The sequence below is a fragment of the Trachypithecus francoisi genome, unplaced genomic scaffold (genome assembly GCF_009764315.1).
Source record: "Trachypithecus francoisi isolate TF-2019V2 unplaced genomic scaffold, Tfra_2.0 Lachesis_group9, whole genome shotgun sequence".
Taxonomy (NCBI): domain Eukaryota; kingdom Metazoa; phylum Chordata; class Mammalia; order Primates; family Cercopithecidae; genus Trachypithecus; species Trachypithecus francoisi.
The window spans coordinates 36,031,928-36,054,848 of NW_022681474.1; the positions used below are offsets into that span (position 1 = coordinate 36,031,928).

At 49.8% G+C, this 22,921-nt stretch overlaps 1 protein-coding gene across 3 annotated transcripts in view; it reads right to left on the reverse strand.

Moving 5' to 3' along the window:
- Window positions 1-188: 188 nt before the first annotated feature.
- Window positions 189-22,921, reverse strand: part of PSAP (prosaposin) — a 34,589-nt gene continuing 11,856 nt past the window's right edge. The window contains exons 2-15 of one of the 3 annotated variants that reach the window (XM_033209282.1): window positions 18,016-18,149; window positions 15,494-15,568; window positions 14,770-14,895; window positions 12,197-12,397; window positions 11,340-11,483; window positions 9,502-9,558; window positions 7,654-7,659; window positions 5,644-5,775; window positions 4,000-4,095; window positions 3,476-3,662; window positions 3,227-3,384; window positions 2,796-2,876; window positions 2,381-2,488; window positions 189-1,247 (exon numbers count right to left, since the gene is read on the reverse strand). In XM_033209282.1, coding sequence (XP_033065173.1) covers window positions 1,212-1,247; window positions 2,381-2,488; window positions 2,796-2,876; window positions 3,227-3,384; window positions 3,476-3,662; window positions 4,000-4,095; window positions 5,644-5,775; window positions 7,654-7,659; window positions 9,502-9,558; window positions 11,340-11,483; window positions 12,197-12,397; window positions 14,770-14,895; window positions 15,494-15,568; window positions 18,016-18,149 — 1,541 coding nt within the window. In that variant the 3' untranslated portion in view covers window positions 189-1,211. Of the gene's footprint in view, window positions 1,248-2,380; window positions 2,489-2,795; window positions 2,877-3,226; window positions 3,385-3,475; window positions 3,663-3,999; window positions 4,096-5,643; window positions 5,776-7,653; window positions 7,663-9,501; window positions 9,559-11,339; window positions 11,484-12,196; window positions 12,398-14,769; window positions 14,896-15,493; window positions 15,569-18,015; window positions 18,150-22,921 lie in introns of all 3 variants that reach the window. The other 2 variants (XM_033209281.1, XM_033209283.1) reach the window with 2 other exon arrangements.

Consider the following 22,921-nt stretch of genomic DNA (forward strand, 5'->3'; position numbering starts at 1 on the left):
GCCTGACCTACTGCTGGCCCTGAGTCTTGGGGAGGACCAGGTGGGATTTTTCCTTTATCCACTTTGCTTTCATTCTCTGGCCAAGAGGGGTCATGGGAGTGCTGGGCCCCAAAGGTGTCATGGGCTCAGAGCTCATCAGAGAGGAACACTCTTCCAGCTGAAGAGTCACAGAAACACTTAAGCCCAGATTTGGCTAACAGAATTTTATTGTTAAATCACAGAAACTTTAGTGCAAAACAAAACTCACGAAGTCCATTTAATAGCAACTGTGTATCCTGCTGGCTTTGCTTGCTGTCTCCTGGCAACCAGAAGTGGACAGAAGCATGGGTGCCCAAGTGAGCTGCAGACAGCATCCAACCCACACCCCAGCGTCCAACCCACACCCAGCAGGCCCCTCAGCATGCCGCCCTCTAACAGGAGCCACAGGCCTAGGAGCTCGCCATCCACATTTATTTGAAAAGAAAGGTCAAAAGGAGCCTCTATGAGACGGGGGAGGGGTGCAGGCTGCAGCAGCGCCTCAGCAGCCAGTAGGCAACACGAGCAGGCACAGCGCGGCCACCACTGTCCACACGCTCACACAAGCCAGGCCCGCGGGGCCTTTGGAGAGCTAGCAGGTTACATTCAGGCAGATGGCCCCCTTCCCACCCAAACCCACAGAACCCCGAACAAGGCATCACCAGGAAAGACACGGGAAAGCCAAATCACAGTTGAACCAGGGACAGAGAACCCTTGGCCCCACTGAGGTCCCAAGCCACCAACAGCTGCTTCCAAAATCCCTGTGATATTACAGCGGGAATTAAATCATTTAAAAAGCCTGATTATTCCGGCTTCTAATCTTTCATATAAAACTGCCTTTGTTTTGCTGCTTTGTGCAGCTGAGAGGCCCAGGAAAGGGGAGAGGGTCCCTGACCAGGGCAGGAGGCCACCTCAGAAGCCCAGGCCTACCAGTGCCCGAGCACATGTCAGGGCTCAGACCAGTGCATCAACATGCATCTAGCAGAGAGAAAAGGGGCACTGAAGCAGCTATGTCCGCCAGGAGCTAGGGGCTCCCTTGCAGACAGCAATGCTACAATAAAGGACACAGAAATGGGGGAGGCGAGGGAGCCCTATTTTTATAACAAAGTCAGATAGATCTGTGTGTTCTTTCTCCCAGACACACAAGTAGAAAAAAACAAATACTGCGGTTTCTCCAAGCTGGAATATTCCTCCTCCTAGTTCCACACATGGCGTTTGCAATGCTCGACAGCCTGGTAGGAGAGAGGAAGCTGAGTTTAGTCTTCAGATGACAAACTCCATTCCCTGCCCATCGGTGTATCAGATATCACCCCCAAACGGGACCTGTTCTCTTGTCCTAGGTCAGTTAGACGGCACCAGATGCTGAAGACCCAGGACAGGATCTCACTTAAAAACAGGGAACACATGGCCATCAGAGTTTTGGGAACTTCTAAGACATGAGTCTAGAGCAGCAGATGCCTGCAGTAGTCTGCAGATGAGTACCCATGCAGGAAGGGCTCAGGACCCTTCATCTGCCTACACCCGGCACCCAGCGTCCTGCTAGCAGCCTGCACGCTAATTCCCAGGCAGAACCTCCTCGCCTGAGTTAGGCTACACACCAGCTCAGGCCCTGAGAAGCGGGCCCACATTTCCCCAGGACAGCAGCAGAACCAGCCATGGGGTGGGGCTGGTGGTGGAGATGGGCTGGAGCCTAGCTGGAGGAAAGAGCTGGACATGGCCAGAATGGGGGGCCCCTGCCCCTCCCTGCAGTGGTCCAAGATGACACAACCGCCACTGACATGGTCACAAGGAAGTCCGGTGAGGAAGGAAAAGTTGCGCAAAGCAACATTAAGTAACGGACCGGACCAAACATCCCCACCCAGGGAAGCAGCACAAGTCATCTAACTGGTGGCTGCCAGGCCAGGCCAGGGCCACAGTGCCCTAGGGCTGCCGGGTAGGGGCCAGCTCTCAGGGCCTTGAGTGAAGAGACTCAGGCCCAGCTTCAGCAAGGGCAAACATGTTCCAGGGGACAGGACCTGGGCAAAGATCTGGGCAATGAATCCCACAGACTTTGTGCAATCCCTGGAGTGACCTTGTACAAGTCTGACAGTCACAAGGGAAATGAAGACAAGAGCAACAAAGCAGAAGCAAAAAAATCCCCCCCCCCAAAAAAAAAATCCACTCCACCCTTCACTACAAGAGTCGAGTTCACCCTGTCTTTTCTGGGGGACCATGAGTAAGTCTAACCACCTCTCTGAGCCTCAGTTTTCTGACAACGTAAAAGCAGGGTGGAGAGTTGATCACTGGGTTCCCGTTAAAGCAGGATTCTCCCACAGGCTACCCCAGGGCAAGACAGGCTGGTGGCACTGGCTGCTGGGCTACTCACATTGCACTGGGCTGCTGTCTCTGTATTCTGGCACCAGTAGCTTGGGCCCCATACACACTTCTCAGTTCCCAACAAGGGCTTACGGGCTGACGGGCAGGCTCCAATTTTCTATATGGTGAGAAAAGGAAAAAAGAAAGGGGGAGAATGAGAGCTGCCCAATGTATCCCTTTCAAAACTAAGAAAACAGTTTCCAGAAGGAGCTAGAATCAGAGCTCCACCACGCTCTTTCAGAACATCAGGGTTGCTGAAGAAGGCGATGGGGCTTGGGGGACTGGCTCCCTACCTTCCTGGCTCTCCCACAGCGGAACCCAGAGACTCCACCCCATGGCCAAGTCTCGGAGCAACCCTCCCGGGTCTCTGCAGCCCCCCAGGTTACAGCTGTCCAAGAGGACCCACACCACCCAGTGAGGCTCACCAAGCACACGAAGGAAGGATCCATCACCTCCACCAGGATCTCGATCAGCACAGGCTCGTACTCTGCCACAAACTGATCACACTGTAAAGGAAAGCGGGGACACAGGTCCAGCCCTGGGGGTGTCCGAGCACAGTGGGGCACAAAAGGCCAGGCAGCCTGGATACATTCTTCCTGAGAGCCCCTGGCATTCCCAGCCCACTGGGTCCTGGGGCCTCCCTTCCCAGACACCCTATCTACATCTGGCCTCTCTACTTCAGGTTGCTTCCCCCAGTGGCTCCTCTTAAGTCAACAAATCACCTCCAAGTAAAACTTCATTGGACTCCATGCCCGGAGGCAGAAACAGCTGATTTTCCATCAAAATGTACCCCAGCCTTGGCATACTTCATCAGGTTCTGTCATGCTGGCCTACTGCAGCCCAGCCCAAGGCATACCTGCTTCTGGTAAGGGTCGGGCAGGAAGCTGCAGCCTTTCTCAAGAGCAGCCAGGATCTCCTGCTTGGTGCTGTTTTTCTCCAGGTTACGATCCAAAAAACCCACCAGCTTCTTGCACACTTCGCAGAAGCCACCGTCCTTTGGCTGAGTCACATGAACTACACAAGAGGGCAGCGGGCTCAATGCTGGCAGGGCCCTCCCTGACCCAAGAGGGGCACCATCCTCTCCCGCACCACACCCAGCGCTCACCGGTCAGCGCAGGAAGCCGCGTGCCAGAGCAGAGGTGCAGCATGCTGCACACCAGCTCAGGGCTGACCTCCTGCAGCAGGATGGACAGGATTGAGCTGCCGTACGTGTCCACCACCTCCTGGCACTCTTCCGACAGGGACTTTGGCAGCTTCGAGCACATTTTGTCAAAAGCGTCGAGTATTTCTTTCTGAAACACAGGAGAGGATCGTGTGAGGAGACGGGAGGCTGGGCAAGGGTTGGAGAGATTCTGAAAATACTAACATGATCAGGAAACGAGTCAATGGTGGGTGCCGTTTCCACCCGAAGAAAACTACCAAACCACAAAGCAAGGCAACGGTGTCTACCTCCCCTGATGCCCGCCAGCCCAGAGGTCCCACTGGTGAGGACTGCCTTCCACGAGATGGGGACGTGGCTGTACACATGCCAAGGCTGGGCCAAGCCCTCCCTCCTATGGGACTTTCCCACTGGGACATTCAGGCTCGGGAGGCAGAAGAGGGCCTCTCTCTGCCAGGAGGATAGCATACCTCAGTCTTATTGTTGTCAATCAGCTTGGTCACCTCCTTCACCAGGAATTCACACACCTCACAGTAAACATCAGACTTTGCTGGGACCTCGTGCTTCTGTGGGAAGAGTAGAAGGAGAGTACTTTAATGCTGGGACTCACAGCCCTTGGTCTTGCTCCCCTAAAGGAAAGGGGATGCAGAGACCAGGGTGGGTTAGCACATCAAGGGCCACTGCCTACTGAATTCCAAATGATGTGTGGCTTCTAATATCCAAGTTAATTCCCTATTTTTATATGGTGGGAGACCCACCTGCCTCCTTCCCTAATCTTCTACCAACACCACCTCCCCCTAACCCCACCAAAACAAAACCCAGGAATTCACAGTTCAGAAGCTAGAAAATCCCTTGTCCACCCCAAAGAGCTGTCCTGATGCTGTTTCAGTTACAATCATTTCATCACCCAGGGTTCATTTTGGGGAGGATGAAGGACCAAAAGCAAAAGGAGGGGCTCGCTGTCGGTCCACTATCTAGAAGGCAGCATGGTGAACACATTTCAGGTCTGCTCGTGTGTCTGCCATGTCTCATGAGCACTTGAGAATGCTCTTCTAGAACCCACCTTTAAAAAGGCAATACTGTCACAGAAGATGTTCCTTGGCAGTGGAAATGTTGTCTATCCCTGCTGCCCACTATAGGCTCCAGCTACCTGTGCACTGAGCACCTGCAATGTGGCTGGTGGAGCCAAGGGGCTGAATTTTAAATTTTGCTCCATGGTATTTCATTGAAATTTAAGTAGTCACATGTGGTTGGAACGTGAGCTATAATTCTTCACTTTCTCTGGCCGCACTTTGGTCAGCGGGCTGGAGCCGAGGAGCACCCCGTGGAGAAGAAGGCAGGAAGCAGTGCTTCCTGGATTCCAGCTGACACTTTGGCCTGGCCCCTGGGTCACACACTCTGCACATGCAGAGAGAAGACGGCAGAGAGAGACAAACAGCTGGCAGTCAAGTGCCGTGGGATGTTCTAGAACAAGAAGCGTGTACATGTGCCACGTGTTAAGGCATCACACAGCCCGGGTCTTGAAGAACTAGGATGTAAGCCCCACGGGCACAATGACATCATCTGTTCAGCACAGCCCCTAACACACTGCCTGGCCCATAGTAAATGCCAAATACAAATGTATTATGGGAGGAAGTAGTCTGACTTTCACCAAGTGAGGTGTTCTAGTTAAACAAAACAGACACCCACACGGATTTAGTATACAGGCTGCAGGCCCAGTGAGGCTTCCGCATACTCTGAGGGGTGTGCTGGGAACATCCAGTCTGTCAGGGCCACAGGATGGGGAAGGACCCAGACAGTGCATGTGAGAAGGTGAGGCTGGAGCCAGGCACCGCAAAGTCACCTTTGAATGGCATGCTGAAAATACTCAGGCTAATGATCCCACGACCATTAGGGTTTACTACCAAGGCAATAAAATGTTTTCAAAAGAACTCAGGGGCGGGGGCTGCACTAGTATAGGGGATAGCATAAACCAGTGATCACAAACTCAAAGACCTTCAGGAGCCAGGCAGGGAACCAAAAGAAACAAGTGACTTGTAGGATGCGATGTGACACAGCAGGGAGTGGTGTGGCATTGCACAGTCCTGGCCAGTACACACAGTGACCCCAGGTACCTTAATGGGCTCCACCAGTTCCAGGGCAGGGATGACATTCTTGGAGGCCACTTTGGCGGGGACCAGAGTCTGCATGGGCATCTCTTTCACCTCATCACAGAACCCAACCAGCGCACAGATCTCCTTGGGTTGCTGAAGAGGGCACAGAACAACCAGTCAGCGGCAAGCCTGCGCCCACTGCCCCTTAGTCCCAGTCCAGCCAGGGGACAGGGAGCTGGACAGCACCCTGGGCCCAGGTCTAGGCTGCCTCCCTCTCCCCCTCCCGCAAGGGGGCAGATTCCAGATTCCATGTTAAAGGGCTTGTGTCTGAAGCAGTGCATATGTGCCAGTTACATCTCAGGGAGGAGACCACACAAAGCTCCTAAGGGACATCGAACACAGCCTCCATCCAGGGCCACCATGAGGAAGGGAGACTCCCCAGCACTTTCCACATCTCCAAGGACACCCTAGAATGTGTCTGCTCTAGAATGTGTCTTTTCAGGTCACTCTAGGTAGGAACTAAGCTATGCTTTTTTCTAGAGGGGGAACTACCATGCCCGTAAACTAACAGAAAGCCAAATGTGTTAGATATAAAACCACACCGGATCTTTCAGCGGCAGGACCATTTAAAATGATGCATTAAGGGGAAATGCTGGCTTTTTTAAAAACCACATTCTATGTTCACAACTGCACACAGTGCACATGAAAACCCAACCCCCCAAATGGATGAATCATTTTAAGCCACAAGGTCCCCAGATTGATCCCCTTTCACCATTTAGACACCAAACACAGAGCACTGGACAGTCTAGAATCCTGACCATGACGCTCTGACGGCCAAGAGCGAGACAAGTGTATACACTCTGTATACCGTGGAAATAAATGCAACCAGCAACTAGCTCTGAGCCTGAGTGCATTTGCCTCCCAGCACCAAACCCTAAAGCAGCAGGAACAAAGGTGCTAAAAACGGGACCTGTTAAGGGAAAAGAGCTAGACCATGACCATGGCTCATCTGGTTTTAATATCAAGAAGGCTCGAGAATTAAGAAGACTGGGGAAGTCTGGAAAGCCAATCCCAAATACCCTGTCTTTGGCACACCTTAAGAATGAAAAATAAATAAATAATAAGAAAGCAGAAGATATAGCAAGCTTTTTAGAAAAAAGTAGATGCCAATATTCAGGAGGTATAGGGCTGCTTCGGCCTCCATCAGCTTTGTTCCAACTCTCTGAGGAGGCCTAGGTAAAAATTCAAGCATTTCAACCAAAGTCCTCTCCCATTAGACTTCAAAATACCTTCAAAAAAAGCTCCAATGCTAATCCCAGTGGATGGATGCCAACGCTCAGAGGTGGCAGTGTTCAGGATGGCCCCAAAGGACACTGACTCAGAGCAAGTATGGACTGGGCCCTTGGTTCCTGTAGCATGCCATCTGATGTGGCTCTAGATCCCAAAGGACCCTGTTACCCAGAGGGGCAGAAGCCACAATCAAGAGATTGTTTCCAATTCTCTGGATCCAACAGCCAGGAACAGTCTGCTGGCTGTCTGCAAATGTTTGCTCATGCAGCTGAAGCATTTCTGTGGTTATGAAAGACAGCACTAAAGACATGCAATGCCTACTTGCATTGTGACAGACACAAGGTGCCCTAGGGAAGCCAGACCTACATTGGACTTCCTAACCGGCCTATGTTGAAGGAGGCTGAGGCACCACCTGGGCCACCCATGGTTCCCCATCGTCACACTGGTGGCCTGCATGTACATATGCTGTATGTGGATCATGACCAGAGCACAAGGCTCTGTTGGCTTCATTTTTCTGGCCCCCTGAAGGGGAGATGAGATTCCCCAACACCTCAAGGGCTGAATTACAGGGGAGAAATGCAGAAGCCCTCCCCAGCCTATTAACAGACAGGCACCCTGCCTCTCATAACCATTCCTTGTATCTGTCAGAGCTAATCACGCCATACCCCCCCACCCAAAAAAAAGCAAAGTAACTAGAGGAAGCAGCAGACCACTACTACAAGCAGATTCCCCGACACATACCTGATCCTGCTGTTGAACAAAAAAACAGGAAATCGGAGGTGAAAATAAGAGAAAGGAAAGGACACAACAGTTAAGAAAAATTAAAACAACAATCAAGCAGTTAACCAGGTGTAAGGATGTCCCAAGAAGTTCAGGGGAAATGCTCCTGTGGTCAGATCTTAGCAACCTACCGTGTTCCTGCTATCTTGTAGACAAGGGGGCCCTGAAAGCTTTCCTGGCCCTGCAGGGATAGACCATTTGGGGGCTGTCCTGCTCATGTGTGCACCATCTCCAGGTCTTAACACACTAAATCACACTCAAAACACTGTGCAGCAAGAGCCCCAGAAAATGCCACTTGATGAAGGGTCTCCATCCTCAGGAGCCCACGCCAGCCCCAGGCCTGCAAGGCTTTCCCACAGGTTAGTGACCAGCAGCACCACGGAACAAGACACAGGGCTGCCCCAGGAAGGGGGGTGTGTTATAAACACCCTGAGGGGTTAGGGATCCTAGGGCGATCTACCGCAGGTGGCCGATGCCAGCTAGAAGGCCAATTTAACAACGTATGCAAAGCCTCATGCTTCCATTCAGCAGTTTCATAATAAAGGCAGGGATATGCATATAGGTATGTGTTTGGCTATAAGGAGATTCATCTTCCCAAAGGCAAACCTGAAAACCTAGACACATCCAGCCACCGGGGACCGGTTATGTAAATTCTCTATGTACACAGGTGATTATTATGCAAGCACTTAATCATTTGTACAAGAATATTCAATGGCCAGAAGTATTCAATGGACAGAAAAGTATTGTCCACATTTCTACACAGTATAAGTTTTATAATGAGAAAAATATTTTAAGTTAACTATAAGGAAGTACTTCACAAGGTTAAGTCCCGTCAGTGCTTATCTTTACCTGCTTCAGGTGTGTGTCTTTGTAAGCTGCCTTTAACTGTTTTTAGGACATGGTAGGGTGTGAGTAATAATCCCAAATAAACTACTCCTCCTCCTTGGCTTGCTTCAGTGGTTAGAGCAGGTCAGAAAGTCAATCTTTCAGGCTACTTGGCCACAAGCTCTAGCTGTAACTACTCAACTGTGCTGCTGTAGCACAAAACAGGCATCACTGTGTTCCAAAAAAAAATACCCTTTATGTACAAAACATGACAGGCCAGTTTGCTGACCCCTGGATCAGAGAACAAACTCAAACGATGGTATGTCAATCTCAAGTAGTCAGAAAGTCAGCATGACAGACAGGGAAAAGGTGTCCCCACCCCTTCAACCCCACCAATCAGATGTAAGGAGGCAGTGCCTGTTCCCAACGTGAGCAGGCCACCCTGCTCTGCGTGGACTAGCGAGCTCATTTCCGGAATGGGTATTCTTGATTGTAATGAAGGAACACCCGCTACCATCTGAATGCCTCCAAAGCCAGCTCAGGAGTTACCAGCTCAAGCAGCAGCTTCAGCAGACACTGCTGCCATGCACGGGACAAACTCTGGGAGGCAGTATTGCCCCCACTCAGGCTGCAACACAGCCATTCTCATGCCTGGCTTAGTTAGAGAGCACTTGACTTCTATAGATGCCAGGGCTAAAGCCAGACCTAGAAACCTGATGGCCGGCCTGAATGGGCAGAAGCAAACAAACTGCCAGGAAGCCAGCAGGGCAGTCCTGGGGATCAAGATGCTTCAGCCTCTCCCGTGACAGGGGAGGTACTGAGATTGCAAGTGGAGAGTCTCCTAGCCAGAGGGTTCGATTTAGCCCAATTCAGTACTCTAAGGTAAAAAAGGGAAACTAAACCATATAATTTTCAAAACTGCTAGAAATAACGAAACCTGAAAAACAAAGAAAAATGCTAACAAGGGGCCTCTGTGTCACCTACCATGTGCATCATCATCTGGATAGCAATTTCAGAATACTGGCTGATATAGTTCTTGCACTGGGGAGAGAGAAACAGATTCCTTAACAAATCACTGCAACAGTGCACCAAAAACCAACCAACTTTTCCCCCAGCATTTCCAACGGTGTCAACTGGTGACTATCAAGCAACTTTCTAAAGTAGAATTTTATAAATGTCTGCTCTGGGTCAGTTTTCATAAGATGAAAATAACCATTTGGTTATTCTATCATTCATAGGAAATGTGTGCAAAAGATGTTTTGAAAATGTTTTGTAAGGGACCTTAAAGATTCCATCCTCCTGTCTCCTTTATCTTAAAACCTCACTTGCCCCAGCATCATACAGCAACTATTCAGTGGCAATTTGGAGAGAAGGCAGCTAGGAGATACACTGTTAAGGAACTAGAGCTTACTTTTCAAAGCCATTTAGACAATCTCAGATGGCATTATAAGGCTTAAATCCAGTAGAGTCAAGTTATAATGATTTTTAACTGCCTATTTTCAGACAATCTAGATACTTCCACTAGACTCCACAGACTTGCTCCTTGTATTTGGGGAGCTTCTACAGAGACAGGACCAAAGGTAACATCATATGGCCTCTCAGAGAGGGTTCAATTGGGAAACTGTTTAAACAGTGTTATGCAAAGACACTTAAAATGAGGCTACAGGATTCTGAGACTTTCAACATCGGTGAGTGTTCACCTGATTGACATTCCTAACGGAAAGTCAGAGAGAAACCCTCAGCTGGACATGGTGGCTCACTCCTGTAATCCCAGCTACCTGGGAGGTTGAGGAGAGGATTGCTTGAGCCCAGGAGGTAAAGGCTGCAGTGAGCTATGATTGTGCCACTGCACTCCAGCCTGGGTGACAGAGCTAAACCCTGTCTCAAGAGAAAAAAAAAATGGAGAAGGCCTCATCTCCTAGAGCCAGCCACTCCACCCAAAAAGCCTCTCTAGACCCCAAAGGACAGAGAGATTACAACCAGCTTCTCAGCTGCCGGTCTAGCAGATTTCTTCAGTTGTCAGGTACTAAAACTAGCATTTTGGTTTTACACATCCACCTGTGATTAATAATCTTGGAATAGGGTCCCAGAATGAAACCATCTAAGTAAGGAGCCAACAAAATGAGTTTCTGAGCCCACAGGACTAAGGGAGGCTTTCAGGTGAACCATGGTCAGCAACCATGCTTGCTTCAGGAGCACAGTTAGAATTCTGAGTGTCACATACATTAGCCAAGCTTTCAAAAATAGGGTAAAGGCCGGGCACGGAGGCTCACGCCTGTAACCCCACACTTTGGGAGGCCAAGTGGGCAGATCACTTGAGGTGAGAAGTTCGAGACCAGCCTGGCCAACACGGTGAAACCCCATCTCTACTAAAAATACAAAAATTAGCTGGGTGTGGTTGCATGCGCCCGTAATCCCAGAGGTTAAGGCAGGAGAATCACTTGAACCCAGGAGGTGAAGGCTGCAGTGAGCTGAGATCACACCACTGTACTCCAGCCTGGGCAACAGAGTGAGACTCAGTCTCAAAAAAAAAAAAAAAAAAAAACCAAGGGGGGGTGGTAAAAAGTGTTTCTACAGTGTTCCTAATACACAGGGTGCCTGGCAGGAAACAAAATCTTCCCAGAAACAGCCTCCTACTTTTTGTCCCCAGTTTTATTACATATCCAGATGCCATTAACCAAAACAGATTCAAGTCTCTACTACCTATTCAAGCTGCTTTCTGGTTAAAAAGAAAACCATGTTGTCTGAACGCCCTACTCCAGCCTCCAGAGCCCAACTCCCAGACCCAGATCATCCTCAATGCACAAGGACACAAGGCTCACCATGTCGGCCATGCCAGGGCCCAGGCGGTCACACTCCTCCTTGACATGTTCCACCAAGGCCTGGACAAAGGTGGAGTTGGTCCGTACAGCAGTCTGGATGTCGGTCACCATCTGAATGCAGTCCTGGCAAACGTCCCCATTATCCTACGGAAGAGGCAGTTAGGTTGGCAACTTAAGAGGATTCAAATTCCCAGGAAAACGTCCTTATATACTCAGGGCTACAGCATTGGTGGGCACTTACTGGCCAGTTCCTAAGGTGCTTTACAGGCTCTCAAATTACTGATAGGCTTAAAATTGATTGAGTGTTCATTATAGTAACAGTATGGTATAAAAAGGGGGTTTAGTATAAATACAAAGGATGGCCAGGCACAGTGGCTCACACCTGTAATCCCAGCACTTTGGGAGGCCGAGGCAGGCAGATCGCTTGAACCCAGGAGTTTGAGACCAGCCTGAGCAACACAGCAAAACAAAAAATACAAAAATGTAGCCAGGTGTGGTGGTGTGCATCTGTACTCTCAGCTACTTAGGAGGCTAAGGTGGGAGGATCACTTAAGCCTCAGAGGTTGAGGCTGCAATGAACCATGATCACAGCACTGCACTCCAGCTTGGGTGATAGAACGAGACCCCGCTCAAAAATAAAAGAAGTAAAAATTTTTTAAAGGGGGTAAACCTTTGTATATTTTAAATATCCCATTCTTTAGAAACTTCATGGTACAACCATTTAAAGGCTGGTTCATGTAACTGCAGAGTTAGGCACAGAGATAAGCCCCCGTTTAAGAGCCACTCTCTGCCCCTTTTGTCTCTCGTCTCCAGTGCAACCAAAAGTGGGGTCCTCAGTGGCCAGCCCATTGTCTTACCTTTGGCTGGGGCTTGCTGCGGGGGCCGTCCTGAGGGTAGAGGAGGAGAGGGATGTTGGCCATGAAGGGGGCCACCACCTCAGTCATGTCCAGCTCTGGGATCTTATTGGACTCCAGCTGCTTCTGGTGATTCAGCTCTGCCAGGTGCTTCTGGAGAGACTCACAGAGGTTGAGAGCAGAGCACACCTCCCCAGGACGGCTCTGGTGGGAAGGAAAGAAGTCCTGCTGAAAATCCTCTCCCCGGGGGGAAAATAAGACAGGCCATCCGGTGCCTCTGAATTAGTCCTTCTCTTTAAATCCCTTAAAAGAAACGCAAACCTATTGTCTAAATTAAAACCCAAGAATGTCAAAATTACCCAATCCAAGTGCCTAACCACGCAGCAGCCCCTAAGCTTCCCCAATTCTCCTATTAGGCAATGATGCAGTTTGGCTGTGTCCCCACCCAAATCTCATCTGGAATTGTAGCTCCCATAATCCCACATGTCATGGGAGGGACCCAGTGGGAGGTAAATGAATCACAGGGCGGGTTTTCCTGTGCTGTTTAGTAAGAGTAAGTCTCATGATCTGATGGTTTTATAAAGGGCAGCTGCCCTGCACACGCTCTCTTGCCTGCTGATATGTAAGATGTGACTTTGCTCCTCCTTCACCTTCCACCATGATTGTGAGGCCTCCCCAGTCATGTGGAACTGTGAGTCCATTAAATCTTTTTTTTCTTTTTATAAATTACCCAGTCTTGGGTATGTCTTTATTAGTAGCATGAAAACAGACTAATATAGGTTTCCTAAATGTTACCTCTGCTCCCCTCAGCTCTTCTTTAAAGGTATAGGAGGCCAGGCGCAGTGGCTCACACCTATAATCCCAGCACTTTGTGAGGCCGAGGCAGGCGGATCACCTGAGGTCAGGAGTTCAAGATCAGCCTGGCCAACGTGGTAAAACCCTGTCTCTACAAAAATACAAAAATTAGCCAGGCATGATGGTGGGTGCCTGTGATCCCAGCTACTTGGGAGGCTGAGACGGGAGAATCGCTTGAACCCAAGAGGCAGAGGTGCTGTCAGCCAAGATCGCGCCATTGCACTCCAGCCTGGGCAACAGAGTGAGACCCGGTCTCAAATAAATAAATAAATAAATAAAGGAATAGGAGCTTCTTGTTGGAGGAGAAGAGTCAGCAATTCTAAGCCACTTCTCCGCAAAATGAGCTAACACAATGGCTTTCAACACCTTCCATATGCTGATGGCTCCCAACTGTTTAACTTTTGTAATCATGCCCACCCTGCAGACATCTCAAACTTACCCCTCATTCTATCCTGTCCAACTAGCTCCATTTTAGCAAGTAACTCCACCTTCATCTTCTCAGAAACCAGGGAGACATTTATAGCTCTTCCTCTCCTATACATCCCCCTCATGAGCAAGTACAGTCCATTTAATCCTCCAAAAGAGAATCTGCATCTGCCATTTCTACTGTCCACATCACATCTCACTCACAAGGCCATGAACTCCTGAGGGTCCTGTCGGCTTCCCCACTTGCAGCTTTCCTCAATGGGACTTAGACCTAGATCAAACTCTTTGACAAATACCCTTACAATCATGACACTCCAAGGCTGTACTTGCAATCCTTGAAGATGGCCTAGAAGGCTGTGCGTGACACAACCCCTGCCTTCCTCACCAGAACCTTGGTCAACCTTGGTCCTGGGCCGGGCGCGGTGGCTCACGCCTGTAATCCCAGCACTTTGGGAGGCCGAGACGGGTGGATCACGAGGTCAGGAGATCAAGACCATCCTGGCTAACACAGTGAAACCCTGTCTCTACTAAAAATACAAAAAAAAAAACTAGCCGGGCAAGGTGGCGGGCACCTGTAATCCCAGCTACTCGGGAGGCTGAGTCAGGAGAATGGCGTAAACCCGGGAGGCGGAGCTTGCAGTGAGCTGAGATCCGCCCACTGCACTCCAGCCCGCGCGACAGAGCAAGACTCCGTCTCAAAAAAAAAAAAAAAAAAAAAAAAACCTTGGTTCTGTCTTGAGACCGTCCTGCCCCCTGGCCCTCTTCAGTTACTTAAACACCTCTTCTTTGTCAAGGCCTTTCCAAATTCCACAAAGCCAGCTCCGTGTTCTTTGCTAAAGACCCAGTTTGTGACACAGGGTCTGCATATGATACATACTTGATGAATGAAAGATGAGCATCTTTGTAGCTGAACACCCAAGTACATTCCCTGAATTATTCCTTAATTATAAGTTCACAGAAATAAATTCACAGAAGTGAAGTTTTGTGCTTGCTCAAAGGGGTCAAAGATTGGACACCATCTATCCAACTCACATCTCTGAAGGTTATGCGGGTTTACATTCCTTCAGCAGTCCAACCAGTCCCCAGCAACCGCACCCTTGCTAACCCCAGGGCAAGTGACATAGAGTGGCCTGCTGTGCCAAAGGAGCTATTTGGGACGTGAAATTGTAGCAGAATGCTGTTGAGGAATTCCAGAGCTATGAACAGACTTTCCATTTTATCACTCTACTCGGGGCCACTGCCTCTCCTGGGCCCCAGAAGCACCTTCAAGGAAAAGCCTATTCCCCACCACTTACCATTTCTCCTTTAATGATGTCCAGGATGACAGGGAGGTAGGAGTCCACTATTTCCTTGCACGAAGCAGACATGTTCGGTTTCGGAAGCCAGTCACAGGTCTTCTCCAAGTAAACAAGGATCTCCTCCTACGAGAGGACACCAGGGTCAGAATCAGGACAGGCTTTCCTCCCTGGAAATAAATGGGCTGAAGGCAAGAGGCCCTCAATAGCTCCCAGAAAAACCAAGCCTGGAAAGCAGCCAGCCCTCAGGGAAAAGGACTTGGCCATGTTACCGTTACCTATGGCTCTATCAGGTCAATCAGGCAAAAACAGACATGAACATTCAAAACGAAGATCCTCGGACCTGCAGTCTCGCAGGCACAGGGAATTCTAAGGAGAGATGGCCAAACTGGACCTAGGTATTAGTGCCATGCAACATAACATCTCAATTAACTTCGGGCATTTAGTCCCGGGGTCAACAAAGGAGGCCCTTCAGCTTATTTTTGTACAACGCAGAACTCAGAATGGTTTTTACGTCCTTCTTACATTTTTAAAAAGAGACTGCGTGACAGGGACAGTATACGGCTCGTATAGCCTAAAATCTTTTCTCCTTGGTCCTTTGTGGAAGACATTTGCCCCCCTCAGGCCTACACCATTCCTCTTTAGACACTCGGAATCACAGCTCTCTTAGGAACCAGTGCACGTGCCCGTGGCTCAGGCACCATCCCCACTCACAGCCGCTCACCTCGGTGGCATTGTCCTTCAGCATATCACCAGCTGCTGTGACAACGTCTTTGCATATGTCACAGGGAAGGGATTTCTAAGAGAAAGAATATGAGAAATTTGTATTTGTAGGACACAAATTCACACCCCACACGACTGGAACTCCCTATGGCCCTTTCCCTATTCTCTCTAACCAGGGATAGGATCATGACCACGCTCCTGTCACATCCTGGTTCTCCACTCTGCATGAGCAGTGCTGGGGCACTGCAGGAAGGGAAGAGGTGTGACTCACTAGAACACACTGTGATTTATAGGGCACAGAACCTTTGCTCATACCCACGCAGCACCCCATGTGGCACAGGCCAATTTCAAATCAATGCTTACATCTCTAAGGAAACTGAGGCTCAGGTGAAATCACAGAGTCACATCAGTACATCAGGGAGCTGGGTGGGACAGAGAAACGAACGCCTCACCCACTTCTGAAGGCACACCCACACTGAACCGTTCACCTGCGCTTCCTCTGGCTCCCAGGCATGTTAACGATGTACCACCATGCCAAAGTCAATCTTCTGATTGGCACTAAGACCCCCATCTGGACTAGAGGCCATGGAAATTCTAGTTGGTTCCTGCAGCCGTTGGGGAAGAATGCCCAGGCTCCCTTCTTGATGTCAACCAACTTTTCACCCATGGAAAAGAAACATGTCTGGGTGAGACTGAGGAATACCTATGAATTTAGCTGCATTTAGAGAAACTGATTTGAACCTAGTCAGGCTAATACAGTCATCCTTTGGTATCTGAGGGAGTATCAATTCCAGGACCCCCGTGGACCCAAACCCCAGGATGCTCAAGTTCCACAGACAGCCCTCAACATCTGTGGAAACAGAGGGTCAAGGGTACCATGCATGGAACCATAACAAGAGAGGGCCAGGCTGGGTGCAATGGCTCACGCCTATAATCTCAACACTTTGTGAGGCCAAGGTGGGTAGATCACGAGTTCAGGAGTTCGAGACCAGCCTGACCAACATGGTGAAAACCCTGTCTCTACTAAAAATACAAAAATTAGCCAGGCATGGTAGTGTGCACCTGTAATCCCAGCTACTCTGGAGGCTGAGGCAGGAGAATTGCTTGAACCCAGGAGGCGGAGCTTGCAGTTAGCCAAGATCGCGCCACTGCACTCCAGCCTGGGCGACAAAATGAGACTCCGTCTCAAAAAAAAACAAAACAAACAAACAAAAACAGAAGGCCGGGCCATGACAAGACCAGCCAATGAAGGAAGTTTTAAAGTCCTTACTGGACACACGTTAAACCTGGAAACAGGAACTAGTATTAAAAAACAAGATGGAAAGCAAATTAGAAATCAAATCTGAAAAGAGTTTCAGACCAGTCGTGGTAGCCCACACCTGTAATCACAGCACTATGGGAGGCAGGAGGATGACCTTGGCCCAGGAGTTCAAGACCAGCCTGGGCAACATGGTAAAAACCTTATCTCTACAAAAAATACAAAAATTAGCCGGGCATGCTGATGTGCATCTGTGGTTCCAGTACTCAGGAGGCTGAGGTGGGAGGATTGCTTGAGCCTAGGAGGTTGAGGTTGCAGTGAGCCATGATTGTACCACCGCACTCCGGCCTAGGCGACAGAGCCAGACCCTGTCTCCAAAAAAAAGGGCAAGTATGGCCACAGAAGGCAGTTTTCCAGTGAATAATTCACAAACTGCTTCTAAAATAATGGTGCTAAGTTTTCTTCTCTCACTGAAGGAGCACTAGTGGCCCCCTGAAGTCCACTCAGTCAAACATAGCCCATACCATATGATGGCCGGCACAGCCCCAAGTGAGCCCAGGGCAGCAGCTCTGCGTTCAGCTGGCACAGTCGGCAGAGCATCTCCTGAGAGGGCTTGGGGCCGTGAGGAACGCACCCATGGCTTGTCGCCTTAGACCACGCCCCACATTAATATGCTATATTTAGCATCGGTTAGATGAAAAATCAGTGCTAGCTTCCTCAGTGTGGTTACAGCTGGAAATCAATTTTAAACTGCAACCGCGCTCCAGGATCTCAATCAGCAGTTTGCCTGTTTGAGAGGAGTGAGGACAGAACAAAATATGAAACAGGCAGAAAGTACCTGAAAAGCTCAGCATGTACTCTGTGGAGTGAGTGACCAAGCATAGAGCCGCGCCCATGTGCCCAGTGGTGGGAATGGGCACTGCCAACCCACTGGCCTCTTATCTAAGGTGAGAAGTGGGATCTGCAGAGGCCCGGGAGGCAGTGTGGGGCACCTGGAGCTGCAGGCATGAAGACCTCATCCTGTCTGCCACAAGAGACCAGGCAGCCTCAGGGGAAGGAAACCTTAACCTCTCTGAGCCTCCATCTCCTCTGCTGTAAAATGGGTACATTCACCAATAGGTCCTGCCTCCCACACAGGGTCACAGTGAGAAGCAAACAAAACCAGGCAAGAGAAAGTGCTCTGTCAATATGGTGGTGAGTTACAGCTGCTCTAAGGGGACCCCACAGGAGTGCTGGGGCTGGGACTGGAGGGCAGCAGCACTCACCACTGTTGGCTTGTTCCAAACGGTCTGCAGGCAGTGCTTCACTGCCCCGCAGTCGGATGCCGTCTTCACATTCTGGCACCACACTGCCGAGCCTCTGGTGCATTCTTTCAGTCCGAGGACTGGGCTGGCTAGAGCTAAAATGAAAACCAATGTGAGGAGGCGGCCCGTTTTGCAGCAAACCAGGTCGACCTGACTTATTTCCCTAGGGCTGAGGGAGCCCTGTCCTTGAGCTGGATGTCCCTACTCGGCCCCTCACCCAGCTGTATGGGGCACCAGCCACACAGATGCACCCCTGTCCCAGTCAAGAAGCTGGCTTGTCAGTCACAGGGCTGGAAGGGACTCATTTATCTGGTTCACTTTCATTGGCTCCAACTACCTTTAAACAGTATCAGGGAGTAGCAGAACTTTAAATCCTCATAACCTTAAAATGTTTCCATAAGTAGCAAAAGAAACCATAGGAGAAAAGACTGACAAATTCAAATACAGGGAAGATTTGTGACTTCTGTAGAATGAATAACAGCAGTAGAATGAAGGGTTTTTTTAAAAAAGAAAAACAGGCTAGACACGGTGGCTCACGCCTATAATCCCAGCACGTTGGGAGGCCAAGGTGGATCACGACGTCAGGAGATCGAGACCATCCTGGCTAACACGGTGAAACCCCGTCTCTACTAAAAATACAAAAAAAACAATTAGCCAGGCGTGGTGGCGGGCACCTGTAGTCCCAGCTACTCAGGAGGCTGAGGCAGGAGAATGGTGTGAACCCAGGAGGGGCAGCTTGCAGTGAGCCAAGACTGCGCCACTGTACTCCAGCCCAGGTGACAGAGCGAGACTCCATCTCAAAAAATAATAATAAAATAAAAATAAAAAAATTCATATCCTTATAACATAAAACAATTGTCAGCTGCAGCAGCTCATGCCTATAATCCCAGCACTCTGAGAGGCCAAGGTGGGGGATCACTGGAGTCCAGGAGTTCAAGACCAGCCTGGGCAACATGGCAAAACCTCATCTCTACAAAAAAATTAGCCAGGTATGGGGCACGCACCTGTGATCCCAACTACTCGAGAGGCTGAGGTGGGAGCATAGCTTAAGCCCAGGAGGCAGAGGCTGTAGTAAGCCAAGATCTCACCACTGCACTCCAGTTGTGAGCTACCATACTCAGCCCTAAAAGCATTTTATCAACTGCCTTGAGAGTGCCTATGTTTCCTGAAACAAGTCCTTGATTTTAGAACCAAAAAATGGCGAAAAAAATCCTCAGATTCACATCTCACTTCTAGGCCAACTATTCAGCTAGGAAACAAGATTACATCAGACTACACATAGAGGATGGTGGCGTGAGGGTCAAACTCCAACAGGCATCTCAGTAGGGTTGAACCAACTTTAATTGCAATAGATACTTGGCCCAAGTCTGAGGGAAAAAAAAAAAAAAACCACAATCACCTGAGAAACATACTTAGAACCTCAGGAGTCTTGCTGTATGCTGCTTCCCTCTGTAAGCCAATTCTACGTATGTGTGTAACACACATAGGAAACACGTGTTATATAGGTCAGCACCCGTTCTTCCTCCAGGAGAGGGAAAGGAATGAAGTGCTTTCTTTCATTACTACCTTCACAAGCTACTCACACAAAGACTGAGTCCCCCAAAGCTCGAGCCAGATCACCGGTAGCCCTTCAGACACAAGAAAATGCATTATTCATCTGCTGTCCAGGTTACAGCCTTCCCTGTCCCCAGAAGCAAAATCACAAACACGTCCAGTTCGCAATCTCAACCAAGCTGGCCACATTCCAGAGGCTGCTGGTTTGGACTCTAGCTTCCAGGGGAAAACATGTGCCAGATGGGAATCAGTACTGAGCTCCCCAGATGGCTCACAAAAGCTTAGTTAGCCCACAGTGTAGCCAAGCATGGCTGGCGTCAGCCTCAGTTATAAATCTCAGGGGAGCGGTGGAGGGGAGGGAGAAATTGAGTCATGAGGGTAAGGGCTCTGAGGACTGTGCGGCCACAGAAACAGCTCAAATAGGAGCCCCAGACCTGATGACTCCCACCACACCCTAGCAGGCCCTGGGCCCCTAGGGCTCTGAAAAGGACCCATGATGACACCATGATACACACTGCTTAGCCCTACCTCCAAATCAAGAGAGGGCCCAAGTGATGAACAGGTGACTACCACCAAAATGAGTCTCTAGGCGGAGGACGGCAGAGTGATACACAGGGAAGCCAGAAGAGGATGGGCTCAGACCTCAGGAGACCAGAGCCAAGCGGAGGAGTCACCACCAAAAGCAGGGGCAAGTAAACAGCACTCCCCATTCTTAAAAATGCCCATCCAGTGTAATATCCACCCAGCTACTTTCTCCAGCCTTCTCAGCAGGGAACTAGCTACAGCTGACCAAAATCTAGAGTGTTTCTGGAACACAACTCACTCCCACAGGCCCACAGGAGAATACTTTGTAGGTGGCCTACTTCCTCTAGGAATGTGAAACAATAAGTTTTCCATGATGACTTTGTTACTTGTTTTGGTCCGGCCAACCTGGAATGAAAATAATCTCAGGCAGCCCCTTGTATCTGAAACTGGCCCAGCTAATACAAACTGTCACTTCCCAATCCATGACCTACTGAATGGCAGCAGACCTCTTCCTCAGACCTGGAGGGAAAAAGGTACGCATGGTGGAGAATTCGGTACGCCTATAAAGTCATCAAGTTCCAGCGTAAAACAGATTTCCGTGGACACAGGAAGTAACACATAAATTCCAACTCCTAGAAACTCCCTTCTTAGCGAGACAGCCTCTTCTACCTCCAACCACAAGCCAAACAGAAAGGTGCGTATTACAAAAACGGCCTGTGGTATGCAATGGATTTCATCTCCCAGGATAAGCGACATGATGACACACGTTCATAGAGACTGCGTGTCCTCAGGGCAGGCACTGCTGCGTGGTGCTGGGGAGCTCCCGGCTGCCGAGACGTGCAAAGCCCATTCTCAGAGCCTGTCTCCTAAGAGGGGATCAAACAGTGGGTCAGAACCTTTTGGGGACATGGATCCCTTTCCCAGAAACTTTATGACACATAAAATTCTCCTAGCACTTGAGGAACTTCTCAGGCCCCAGCTGTGGATTAATCACAAAGCTCTACAGGCGAGGGTGGTTCCTCTCCGCACAAGCAGGTAAACAACCCAGATGGTCACCAGCTCCACCGACTGTGCAGAGCCCGAGGCCCTCATGCCAGAGACCAAATGAACAGTCACAACTTTCTTTACCCCCAAGAGCGGGAGGAACAGACATCTAAGTAATGGTGTGTGATCCCACACATCCGTGGGAATGGGAGCGGCAAGGCAATGCTAATGGAGTCTTCCTCAAAACGAAATTGGAATTGGCACCTGCAAAATGGTGACAGAAAGGGCTGGCTACGTGGAGAGCGGATGGGAAATTCAAGAACATTCCAAAGGAGTCCAGTTATCTGTGGGGAAGGGAAGAAACTGTCCGGCCTTTTCAGGAGCGAAGCCAAGGAAGTAGTGGCAGCCAGGCTGCAAAGGCAGACAGGTCTCAGGTGCGTGGGGAATGGTCTCACCTGCCACACACACCCCAAGGTGAGGGCTCAACCCCGTGGGCAATGCTGCGGGAAGCTCCAGGGATTTCTGGGTGGGACAGGACAGGTACGCTCATGTGTGGGTCTCAACCACCCAGCCATGAGGTGGCAGAACTGAAGAGGAGGCAGGAGATACCAACACCAGGTGCCTAACTGGAAGGCGAATTCAAAAATGTGCACATGAGAAATGGAGGCAGCAAGAGCCGAGAGAGGCTAACACAGACTCCAAGAGAACAAGATGGGCAAATGGCACTAACTGGGTTCCATGAGAAGTCGGGAGGCTCAAAGGGAAAGCAGAACAGCAAGGGCCAATAGCACCAGGAGAGACACGCCCACGAGCACCGTGAGCTGCTCAGCAGAAGCCAGGGAGGGGAGGGCCGGGCCCCATCCAGAGAGTCCCCTGGAGGACTGGGGATGAGTGACGGGAGAAGGAATGTTTCAGAGACATGCATGGTCATCTCCAAGTAGGGGGAGAATCCCTTGCACCTTCCACCCGGGTATGGAGCTGGTATGAGTGGCTCCAGCCCACAGACCTCTGAACAATGGGCGGAGAACTGCAGCTCCAGGTAAAGAACACATTTAACATCCACCCAGGAGCATAAAAAGAGAAAGGATTAGCCAGGCTTGGTGGTGCACACCTCCATAGTCCCAGTTACTGGGGAGGCTAAGATGGGAGGATCACTTATGCCCGGGGACGGAGGTTGCACTCTAGGGCCCCAGCATCACTGCACTCCAGCCTGGGCAATAAAGCCAGAACCTGTCTCAGAAAAAAAAGAGAGAGTGAGTGGCATCATCAGGTGATGACCTCACCAACAGTGGAAGCAACCAAGCAGAAACAACACACAACCTATGAGCAATGCTACGTAAGAGGGATCCTTTCAGTGGTGGGCTGAACTAAAAGAGCTCCCAGGAGCTCCGAGTCTTCATTCCAACAAGGCAGATGACATTTCAGCATTTATAACTAATAAAAACTACTCAAAACTGCTTTCTGGTGAGTTATTTCTCAAAACAAGTTGCCAGCAAAGCCTTTCATCTCTATTATCCTCCCACACCCTACCCCCAAATACCAATTTCCTTCTCTGAGGCAGTATGCTGAACTCCAAGAAAGTTCTTAGAATGTTTGACCTCCTGGAGATTTCTGATTAAACGTATCATAAAGACATGAACAGCACTCGGAGCAAATCGAGCGCTTCACGTCTTAGTTCAAGGGCCTGTCAAGAGAGCTGGGAACAATGGGCCCTTTTTATTATTTATTTATTTATTTATTTATTTATTTTTTGAGACAGAGTCTTGCTCTTGTCACCCAGGCTGGAGTGCAGTGGCACAATCTT